This window comes from Hemicordylus capensis, chromosome 10, assembly GCF_027244095.1.
Source record: "Hemicordylus capensis ecotype Gifberg chromosome 10, rHemCap1.1.pri, whole genome shotgun sequence".
Lineage (NCBI taxonomy): Eukaryota > Metazoa > Chordata > Lepidosauria > Squamata > Cordylidae > Hemicordylus > Hemicordylus capensis.
The window spans coordinates 19,910,409-19,922,457 of record NC_069666.1 but is presented as its reverse complement, the minus strand read 5'-3'; the positions used below and the strand labels follow the sequence as shown (position 1 = coordinate 19,922,457).

The following is a 12,049-nucleotide window of genomic DNA, read 5'->3' as shown; positions in this document are numbered from 1 at the left end:
CTAGCCCGATTTGGGCTGATCGTGGGAATAGCCTCAGAGCCCATTTCAAGGGAATCCTGGCCATATCCCCTGCTTTGGAGTGTGGCTGTGCCTTAATTCTCAATCTCTGGCTGCAGTGAGGTCATTCTCCATCAGCGTAGCTGAAGCATGGCTGCAGCTTCTTCCACTGAGCTGGAGGAGGAGGAGGAAGAGGACAAGGCTGCATCCACAGGACAAAGGGGAGGTCCCAGAGGCACAGGGTCCCTCAAGTTCTGAAGTGGGGCGACCCTCTCATTTCACGCTTCTTCAGACAGGTCTTTGGACTCTATCTCAGGCTCGGGGTCAGTGTCAGATGAGGAGAAGTCAGGCTAGGGGATCATGACACCGGTCACCTCCTTACTGAAGCCTACCAGTTCGCCTTTGGGCTAGATTCCAGGTGCTGGTCTTGACCTTTAAAGCCCTACACGGCTTGGGACCGGGGTTCCCGTTGGGCTGCATTCTCCCACATGAACCTGCCAGGGCCCTCTGTTCGGCATCTCAGGCCGTGCTCATGGCCCTGCCACTAACAGAGATCTGGCTGGTGTGGACTAGAGACAGGGCCTTTTTGGTTGTGGCCCCTTGACTTTGGAACACTTTCCCGGAAGAACTTCACCATGCTTCCTCCCTCAGTGCTTTTAAGAAACAACTGTGAAGACACAGTTTTAAAGAGAGGCTTTTAAATATCTTATCTACTGCTTATATCTGGAAGGTTTCTTAGCGTTTTGCTTTTATTAACTTTTGATTTCAGGTTTTTAAAAAATGTCATTTTAATCGTGGTTTTAGCCTGGGCTGTTAACTTGTTTTAAACTTTATTAATTTTCTGTTCTATATTGTACCTATTTTATTAATGTTGTAAGCCACCCTGAGCAGTGGTGCACGGAAGGGGCGGCAGAAGAAGTGGAAGAGGAAGTATGGAGATTGATTGATTGATTGATTTCTATACTTCCCTTCCAAAAATGGCTCAGGGCGGTTTACACAGAGAAATAATACATAAATAAGATGGAACCCTGTCCCCAAATGGCTCATAATCTAAAAAGAAACACAAGATAGACACCAGCAACAGCCACTGGAGGGATGCTGTGCTGGGGATGGATAGGGCCAGTTACTCTCCCCCTGCTAAATAAAGAGAATCGCCACGTTCAAAGGTGCCTCTTTGCCCAGTTAGGAGCGTGATGGGGAGACGCTCTAGCTAGTGTCTCGCTGCTACTCCATTCCTCTCCACATTTCCTCCTCCACTCCTTTCCCCTTCCTTTTTGTCGCAGCTGCCGGGTCCCCCTCAAAGGCAGGGTGCAGATTGATGAGGGAGCCAGTGTGGTGTAGTGGTTAGAGTGCTGGACTAGGAGCAGGGAGACCCGAGTTCAAATCCCCATTCAGCCATGATGCCAGCTGGGTGTGACTCTGGGCCAGTCACTTCTCTCTCAGCCTAACCTACTTCACAGGGTGGTTGTGAGGAGAAACGTAACACTGCACACCGCTCTGGAGTCCTTGGAGGAAGAGCGGAATATAAATGTAAAATAAATAAAAAATAAATAAAAATACGCACGCTGAACATTTTATTTTATGATTATTTAATTTACACACACACCCACTTTTCAACCAAAAATGTTCTCAAAGTGGCTTATAGACAATAATGAGAAGATGGTTTCCTGTCCCCTAAAGGGCTCACAGTCCAAAAAGAAACACAAGGTAGAAACACAAGAATGCTGTGCTGGGGATGGATAGGGCCAGTTGCTCTCCCAATTCTAAATATAAAGAGAATCACCACTTCAAAAGGTGCCTCTTTACCCAGTCGGCAGAGGTCCTTGATGTGGGAATAACTGTATGTGTGTGTAGAGGAGTAGTGACGACCTCTACAGCAGAGGTGGTCCAATGGTATATTTGCCAAAGCAGAATATCTTTCAGTCCTCACATAAGAACATAAGAACAGCCCTGCTGGATCAGGCCCAAGGACCATCTAATCCAGCATCCTGTTCCACAGTGGTCCACCAGATGCTGCTGGAAGTTACAGGCAGGAGTTGAGGGCATGCCCTCCCTCCTGCTGTTACTCCCTTGCAACTGGTACTCAGAGGCATCCTGCTTCTGAGGCTGGAGGTGGCCTATAGCCCTCCGACTAGTAGCCGTTGATAGACCTCTCATCCATGAAGTTATCCAAGCCCCACTTAAAGCCATCCAGGTTGTTGGCTGTCACTACATCTTGTGGCAGAGAATTCCACAAGTTGATTATGCGTTATGTGAAAAAGTACTTCCGTTAGTCAGTCCTAGATTTCCCAGCAATCAATTTCATGGGACGACCCCTGGTTCTAGTGTTATGGGAGAGGGAGAAGGATTTCTCTCTATCCACTTTCTCCACCCCATGCATGATTTCATAGACCTCTATCATGTCTCCCCGCAGTTGTCTTTTTTCTAAACCAAAGAGCCCCAGGTGTTGTAGCCTTGCCTCATGAGAAAGGTGTCCTGGGCCATGTAGTCTCCCATTCAAATGCAAACCAGGATGTACTCTGCTTATTATTTTATTTTATTTTATTTTATTTTATTCAATTTCTATACCACCCTTCCAAAAATGGCTCAGGGCGGTTAGCAAAGGGGACAATTCATGCTTGCTACCACAAGACCACCTCTCCTCCCTTTCAGCCTTGAAGACTGCATTGCCATGTTGTATGATAAAATGCCAGCTGTCAATAGCCCTTCAGCCTACACTGCCTCTCTTCTCGGCCCTACTGGTGACTTCCTTCTCTCTCTTGGGGCTTCGGAGCTCTGCTTTGTAGGCACTGGCTCGTCTTGAGGCTTGTTTGTGCTGCTTCTGTAGGTTTCAACCTGCAGGGCTGCCATCCTCAAGAGCTGTCACCAATTAGGCCTCTGCCCAGATTTTCCCTTTTAGGCCTTTCCACTGCCGGCCTCCACTGAGGTGTGCCGGATCTTTTCTGCACGGTTTTTGTGATCGGCAGCAGGGCAGGGGCACTCCACGTGTGCTCGGAAGGCCCGCCAGCCCTTTGAATTAAAGGAGGAAAGCGTGGCGAGGCTCCTGGGAATGCTGCTTCTGGATGCAACTGGATGAAGTGCTAATGAAACGCTGATTGAAAAAGGCCTCTGTCCTCCTTCATTTGCAAGTCAAGACTGCCTGGAGCTCCGGCTCCCGCGCTGCCTTCTGAGGGTGCATTCCCTCAGCATTCCTTGGGTTTGTTGTTCTTGAGTAGGGATGTGCGAAACGTTTCGGACACAAAACGTTTTGTACCCAAAACAGCCTGTTTTGGGTGCTTTGTAGACAAAACAAAACACCCATTTTCCAGATCCAAAAGTTTTGTATACAAAACAAAACGTCCCTGTTTCGGCTACAAAACGTTTTGCTGTTTCGGACCTCCATTTTGTGGTGATCTCTGAGTCAGTCTCCATTTTGTGTTTGACATCTCTTTGAATTTCCCACCCTTCCAGCCTTCTGATCGGTTACCTAAATCATGGGCTGACCTGCTGACAATTCCCTCCTTGTTCCCCATTGGCTCTTTTGCTTCTTCCCACTCTTTACTGACCCCACATTGGCCAGGGGAAGGGTTGCTAACCTATGGGGTGCTGGGTTCTGCTGTTTCTGTGGTGTTCTGAGTGTGGATTCTCTGGTAGCATATGAGAGTGGATTCTTGTTTTTCACTGAAAATCTCATATGCTACCAGAGAATCTACAAGGAACACCTCAGAAACAACAAAACCCAGTACCCCACAGGCTTGTGGGTGTGGGGGTGGTTGGCACCCTATGTGCACTACACAACCCCTCGCTCTGGGCAACCCCAGTGCCCCCCAAGTAGAATTATGGGGCTTCTGAAACCTCCATTATTCCCCATGGGAGAAATCTTAAAGACACGTAAACTTCAACAAATCACAAAAGATCAGCCCTTTGCCCAATTCCTTTGAAATAATTCTGGAAGTTTCCTTGCCCCCATTGGGCACTACCACCCACCACACTCTGCTCTGGGTCATCCCTTTCCCCTTGATCTGAAGCGATACATTTTCTGGAATCCCCATTATTCCCTATGGGAAAATTCTTAAAGATGTGTAAACATTAAAAAAAACTCACAAAAAAATCAGCCCTTTGCCTAATTCCTTTGAAATTTGGGTGGTAGCGTCCACCCATTGGACACTACCACCACCACCCACTCTTTTTGCCCTGGGACCCTTTTTAAAAATCCAAATCGATTCGGATTCGGAAAATCTGGCTACAAAACAAAACAGGGCTGATTCATATTCAGAAAATTTGGGTACAAAACAAAACGGGGATGTTTCGATTCGGATACAAATCAAAACAAGAAAATTCCAAAATGCACACCCCTATTCTTGAGACTGGTCTGGAAGCAATTTCTTTGTCATAGTTCGCTAGTAAACGCATATGAGCCACCTAATGGTGCAGTGGGGAAATGACTTGCCTAGGGAGCAAGAAGTTGCCAGTTCAAATCTCTGCTGGTATGTTTCCCAGACTATGGGAAACACCTATAATCGGGCAGCAGCGATATAGGAAGATGCTGAAAGGCACCATCTCATACTGCATGGGAGGAGGCCATGGTAACCCCCTTCTGTATTCTACCAAAGAAAACCACAGGGCTCTGTGGGCGCCAGGAGTTGACACTGACCCGACAGCACACTTTACCTTTAGTCAACAACATCTGGGAGTCCGTTAGAGGGAACACTGCTGGGGAGGCTATTTTATAGACAAGGTGCCATCACTGAAAAGGCCCTCTCCCTAGTAGCCACCCACCTCACCTCATTTGGAAGGGGTACTTGGAGCAGGGCCTCCAAAGAAGATCTGAATGTGTGAGTCGGTACCAGGCGCAGAGCCAGCCAAGCGGCAGCCTGCGTCCAGCCCTGCTCAGCGGCCCCTTCAAATATGCCTGTGTGCGTGACATCATGCACACAGAGCGTGGCTCGGGCTCCATAGGAGCCCAGAGAGAACTCCCCCCCTCCCACACCTGGGCTGCCGAGAGCCCAGGCAAACTCTCTGCCAATTATTTCAGGCAGCTCCGACTGCCCCATAGAACGTTTTTCCTTTCCTCTCCCTCTTGGAGGGAGAGAGAGGGGAAAACATCCTATTAGGCAGATGACCCTGCCTGAAATGATGAGCCGAGAGCTCGTTCGGGATCTCGGCAGCCCAGGCCATGCCCCCTTGTCATGTGACTTTGTCATGTGCAAGGGGGCGTGGCTTGGGCTGTCGAGAGCCTGAACGAGCTCTCTTGGCTCTCATTTTAGGCAGGGCTGGCTGCCTAAGAGGACGTTTTCCCCTTTCTTGCCCTCCAGAGAGGGAGAGGAAGGGGAAAATGTTCTATGAGGCAGTCGGAGCTGCCTGAAATAATTGGTGAAGTGTTCGCCAGGGCTCTCGGCGGCCTGGGTGTGGGAGGGGGGAGTTTGCTTTGGGCTCCTATGGAGCCCAAGCCACGGGGCGGGGTTCTCTTGGTGGCCTGTCCCCATTGGCGGCCTGGGTTCTTTGAACCCTTTTGTCCAATGGTGGCTCTTGTACATATGGCACTCTCTCAGGTAACCTGCTCCCAATCCATTTAGGCTTTAAAGGTTAAAACTTTCACTTTGGATATATCTCTGTCTCTATCTGTCTCTATCTCTGTCTCTGTATCATCTATCTATCTTCATATATAATGAATATATATATATATAGCCCTATAGCTACGTGCCTCATGTATACCCTGTGTTCCATTTAAAAACACACGCCAATTCCCAAAGTGGCTTAAAAATAAGTGAACTACTCTATTTTTTGAAAGGTACCCTTCATTACAGATGTCCTTCATTACAGGCTATGTGCAGATGTCCTTCAGATGTTCAGTGCAGTTGACCAATGATGAAATCATGACAATTGCTCTTTTGCAGTCATGGGTGAAGCAGCCCAAAGTATCAGGGACAGAACAGGCTTGAATGAAGAGGCATCCATATCAGCCAGAATTAAGGGGCAAGTCTAGCATCTAGATTATGTTGACTCAGAACACTCTTTTGACATCTCTGATGCTTGCACTTGGCAGGTGAAGGAGGATCCCGCTGAACAAGGACAAGCTGTGCTCACTTCAGCCACCAACGACTGGCACCTGGCGAATCCTGATAAGGAATCCATCACAGTCACGCTACATGGTGCCAGCAATTTACCCTCTACCCGGAAGGGGCACGTTCCCAATCCCTTTGTCATTGTGTGAGTATCTTTTCAGAGTTCCGTTTTATCCAGGTATTTCAAGTATTTGAACCCCACCGCCGATTCAGATCATCGGGGAAGGTCCAGATGCAGTTACCATTGGCTTATGTGGTGGCGACCCCAAACCTGGCCTTCTGTTGGGTTGCCCCCCAGGTCTGTGGAACGTGCTCCCAAATTGAAATCGTAACCTCCCCATCTCTGACTGTTTTAAGAGATTTTTGAAAATGCACTAATTTTATCTTTATTTTTATAAGCTTTTAAAATTATTTTTATAATAAATAAATATTAAAATAAATAAAAATAAAAATTATTAAATAAATAAATAAATGAAATATTATTTATTTATTTAATTTTTATCAGCTTTTAGTTTATAATGTTTTCAAGTTTTAGTGATGGTTATTTTAATTTGTTTTAGATGATTTGAGGCTTTAATTGTTGTTGAGTTTTAATTTGTAAACTGCCCAGAAATTTTATATGGGGTGGTATACTGTATAAATATGAGGGAGAGAGAGAGATTTTTTTTCTAAGTGCAGTAACATAACGGTACCGTGGGGACCACTTTGCTGAGCTCACAGCCAAAGTCCTCTTGTGAGTGAAAGACCGCTTTGTACACATCAACTTTCCTACAGGAACATCACTTTTTGTGTATGTGAAAACATGTATATCATGTGTACACACCTGTCCGCTTCACTGCATGCTCAGGCAGAAATTGCAGATTCTTGCTCTGTATACACATGATGAAATAGGCATATTTATTTGCAGTCCTCACACATGATAGCGTACACTCTATGAATATCTCTGGATATCCTCTTTCCTGGATGGGACTTGTAGCCATGTTGGAAAATCATGTGTTAATAAACAGTTTTCTAATAAAAAATACTCTAATTACCACTGCCCCGGCATTCAGTAGTGGATTGCTGTTTTTTATCGAACTGCAAAAGGTCTCATGTCCAATTTCTTTTTCTGGCAATGTCTTCCCAACAGTACAACATAGATAAATGTTAAATTCTACAGCTGCAAGCTTTTCATTGGTCATTTTAATTTGGGGGGATATGTATGTGTCGAAAACAGGGTTACAGCCTGTGCATTAATATGTGATGAGATGGCCTATATGTTTTAGAAATAAATACACGCAATGACTGAGCTGAAAGGAGCCTTTAACACATTTTAGATGGCCTGGGGCCACAGTATTTGTAGTTTTCTCTGACTCCTGATTCACTTTGGGATGCAAAGGAAAGTACATATCCTGTGGTCCCTGCTGAAAGAGGCCAGCAAGCCTTTCCTGTCTCTGCTGAGCTCTATGTTGTCTGTCATTCCCACTCCTATCTCAAAGGTAAGTCATTTTGTTTGGAAAGGGAGTGGGGAAACTGGTTGGGAGGGCTAGCTAGCAGCGGGGGGTGAACTTCATTTTGAGCTGGACTGGAATGGGAAGGACTCAGCACCGCTTCTGAGTTTGCTTTCCATCATTCAGTGAGAGTAAATTTTGGGTTCTGTGAATTAGCAGGATGAAAAAGCAGAGGAATAGAGTGAGTGGTGGTGACCTAGAGAACCCACTCATACTACATGTTGAGTTCCCATTCCAGTTTTACAGAATTCTTTACGTATGGACTTGCTTAGAAAGCTGTGACTGACAGCCTTTATGATTGGGAAAGAAGGGAGACAACTTAGCTAGGGAGAGAGCATGGCCCTTTAAGAACTGGAAGAGACACGCAGGATCGTTGCCTCTGCAGGCACACACCTGAAGGATGGAGTAGCTCATCAGGGTCTCTGATACAGACCTGTATATAAGGAAGCCAGCCCACTAACAAGAGGGAGAGAGTACATGTAATATCTTCCCAAAATGAAAAAAATTATAGCCTTTGGGTTGGGTCAAACTGAGTTGAGTCCAGAGAGCAGTCCAGTTGAATGAGTCCAGTCTAGTCCAGTCCATTGGGGAGCAGAAAGTTATCCTTGTGAAGTTGGCTTTAAAAGGGGACCTGTCCCCAACAGCCAGTCTATAAGGCTGTGGAGTGGAGAGGAGTGGAGTGAAATAATCTCACAGGACCAAGAAGAAAGATAGGAGATAAGGAAGAGCAAACAAGCTAACTGGTGAGGTGAACCTACAGTATAACAGCTGTAAATAGCTGTGTGATCACTCACTCTGGACTGTGAACTGACAATAAAGAAGATTACTGGAGCTGCAAGTATTGCTGTTAACCTTTTTCTTGGGGAGGGGGGTGTTGTCATATGTTCCCTGTGCTCCCACCTAGCCTACTTGAGGTCGAGCTGCCCTCCTAGGACAGGAGGGCGGCTCAATGATATAAGAGTTATAGGAACATTAGGAAGCTGCCATATACTGAGTCAGACCATTGGTCCAGGTAGTTCAGTATTGTCTTTACAGACTGGCAGCAGCTTCTCCAAGGTTGCAGGCAGGAATCTCTCTCGGCCCTATCTTGGAGAAGCCAGGGAGGGAACTTGAAACCTTCTGCTCTTCCCAGAGTGGCTCCATCCCCTGAGGGGAATATCTTGCAGTGCTCACACATCACGTCTCCCATTCATCTGCAACCAGGGCAGACCCTGCTTAGCTAAGGGGACAAGTCATGCTTCCTACCACCAGACCAGCTCTCCTGTACTATTCAGAGGTATCCTGCATTTTGTTCTCATCTTCTGAGGCTGGAAAGAATATCCTACACCAAAGAGCTTGGGGGCTGGGGTGATGCTTACTGGCCTTTTGAATCTTGTATGGAATAAATAAAATAGTGGCCTGCCTTGATGCTCTGAGTTTCCTTACTAGTGCAAAACAGAGGCATCCTGGGACTCAATTACAGCTCTGTAATTTTGGTATGGCAGATTAATTGAAAGGGCATTGCTGATTTTTTTTATGATCAGGCAGGCAGAGTGTCTGAATTCTGAGCAGCTCTTAAAAGGGTCGGAGGGGGCTGTTTGGGTCATACAATTCCCCTCTTCAGCATCAAGTGAAGCAGAAGTGCTGCATATTTGCATAGCACCCATTCAAACAGGGCTTATCTCTTTAGAGGTGGTGTTGATTTAGTGTCCCTGAATCCCAGATCTCTGAACTTGCATACCGGGCTGTGTTTATTTTGTAAATTTGCCATCACACCTGTTGGTGTGGGAGTTTGTCTTTGGTGCAGAGATCCTGACCATCTCAGCTTTTCATTTTTGGCTCTTAAAAGCCACAAAGATAAGATCAAAAGTGCATGATCAGATTTCCAGCAGTGCTGGAAGTATATCTCTTTGCCCTTCTCCACGATTAGCTGAAGCAGGAGAAATGACACAAAATAAGTTGAGAAGTTGCTGGTTTCTGCAGATCCTGGCTTGGAAATAATCATATCTACCTGAATAGAAGATGACTCTGAATTAAAGACTACCCTTTAGGTCTTTTCTGATTGGGTGTTATTTAGCGTATCTTATCTTTTGGTATTTTTACCAAAAAATACCAAATTGTTATTGGTATTTTTACTTATTAGTACTATTTCTCTACGCGACTATGAATAATACAGTCAAAGCTCTATATATTTCATTTCTCATACTTACTCAAAGGGAGAACTGATCTAGGAAGGACTGGATGAAATTTGAAGGCAGGGCTTGGTGTTGGTCAGGCCTCTTAATTTTAGCCGCCTGATGTGGAATGCTCTCTCTCTCTCCTCCCTGAAAAACAACTTCCATGGTTTTACAATGTGCCTAGAATAACGTACAGAAGAGCTGGCATTTTTCCAAGTATAGATCTGTCCATTATCCATTTTGCTGAGGTTTCATAGCCTGGATAAATTAGCACCAAAGGGAGGAAGAGAAGCGTGGGGTGCCTCCATATCAGAACTCTGTAACCCAGACTGGAGCAGATCTCCAGGGCAGGATCAAGATGCCAAGCTGTGCACAGGGAGAGACCAGAAAATGGAATAGCACAAAGGGCTGCAAGCCAGCATTATAATTCATTGATTGGCAGGGTGCACGCTCTCTCTCTCTCTCTCTTTTTGCAAAGCACACATTGCATACAACCAGCTTTAGGGCTTTGCTTTTCATTTTGGAAATCAGTGGAACAAGCCGAAGTGCAGGATTCTGGATCTACATATTTCAAGCATTAGAGGAAGATAAGTATATAGGAAGGTCACGAAGGGAAAGGCATGGCAGAGGTCTATCAAACTCTGCATGATGTGGAGAAAGTGTATAGAGATTTTTCTTTCTCCCCTCCTCCTCTCATCATACCCAGTTTCAGGGTCATCCAATGAAATGGGTTGGCAGCAGGTGGGACAAACAAGAGCAAGTACTTCTTCACACAAGAAGAAGTATCTGTGGAATGCACTGCCACAAGATGACATGATTGCTTGAGAAGGTGATTAGATCAGTTTGTAGAAGATAATCCTTCGGATGGTGGTTGGTTGTGACAACCGTGCAGAAGCTTCACATTCATTAAGAAGCAGCATGTCACTGGATACCAGCTGCTGGGTGTGCAGGGCAGACAGAGAGGTAGGGACGTGTGAACCGGTTCAAATTCGAAACAGCTCGACACTGAACAGGCCTGGTTCGAAGGCTTGACATTGAGCTGGCCTCGAACTGAACCAACCCAGGTTCAGCTCAAGGTTGAGGTCCCCCACCACCCATCTGGTCGGGGGTTCTGACTATTTTTTTAAAAAATCAACTCACCCCCTCTGTGGGGGGTTTGCTTCCATGGCTGCGGGGGGATCTCCGGAGGCTCCCCCTCGCCAGCCTCCCCCGGTTTTGTAACGGCCTAGTTAATGCACGTTTTGGCCCATTTCAGGCCTCTGTGTATTTGTGGTGGCCATTTTGGAAGCTGCTGCACATATGCAATGGGCACCTGTGTGGCCCCGGTGTCCATTGCACAGGTATCCATTGCGCATGCGTGGCAGCCTTCAAAATGGAGGAAAATTGAGGAAATGGAGGAAAACATTCTTTGCAGTACAGGAATCAAGTTTGTGGATCGTTCCTCTTCCACTGCTCAATGGGAGAGGAGACAACGCTGGAACAGCTCCAGTCTTGCTCATTATCATGGCAGCCTCCAAAATGAATTTGAGCCAAACCGGGGGCGGTGGGGGCGGTGTGTGTGTGTGTGTGTGTGTGTGTGTGTGTGTGTGTTCAACGGTGTGCAAAGCCAAACATGCCTGATCCGGTTCGAGTCCAGTTTGGACTCAAACCATACTGGACAAACCAGTTTTGTGCACACCCCGACAGAGGGGCAGAGCTATTGCCCTGATGCTCTGCTTATGGGTTTCCTGGAGGGAGCTGGCAGGTGTTCATGCCTGAAGGCTCTGCTAAGTAAAGGAGTCGTTGATCCAGCAAAGTCTGGCTTCAAGCGGAGGGGTTAGATATCTACAATCCATAGATATAACCACCATATTATAATGGTGGCATTCTGCCGTTGAACCGGGGGACCAAAGTCCTGGGTTGTGGGCCTCTGAGGGCCATCTGCCAGCCCCTCCTCTGTCCCTGTGCACTTGCCACGTGCCCAGCACTGGCTGTGTTGCTGAGCTAGCATGGAGTTGCCCCCTCTCAGCAAGAACAGGTGGCCCCTTTAAGGTAGGTCTGTTCTTGCCCTGGCATGGAGCAGGGCAACAGTGCAGTGGCATGACCAGACCACGGAGTTGGATAGGCACTGCTGGCAAAGGCAGATCAGCCAACCAAGGAGAGGAGAGCTGGTCTTGTGGTAGCAAGCATGACTTGTCCCCATAGCTAAGCAGGGTCCGCCCTGGTTGCATATGAATGGGAGACTTGATGTGTGAGCATTGCAAGATATTCCCCTCAGGGGATGGAGCTGCTCTGGGAAGAGCAGAAGGTTCCAAGTTCCCTCCCTGGCTTCTCCAAGATAGGGCTGAGAGAGATTCCTGCCTGCAACCTTGGAGAAGCCACT

At 46.8% G+C, this 12,049-nt stretch overlaps 1 protein-coding gene across 5 annotated transcripts in view; it reads left to right on the top strand.

Moving 5' to 3' along the window:
• Positions 1-12,049, top strand: part of CCDC33 (coiled-coil domain containing 33) — a 243,129-nt gene that overhangs the window by 9,044 nt on the left and 222,036 nt on the right. For all 5 annotated transcript variants that reach the window (XM_053273156.1, XM_053273159.1, XM_053273158.1 and 2 more), the window contains one exon: positions 6,023-6,186. In XM_053273156.1, the coding sequence (XP_053129131.1) occupies positions 6,023-6,186 (164 nt within the window). The remainder of the gene's footprint in view (positions 1-6,022; positions 6,187-12,049) is intronic.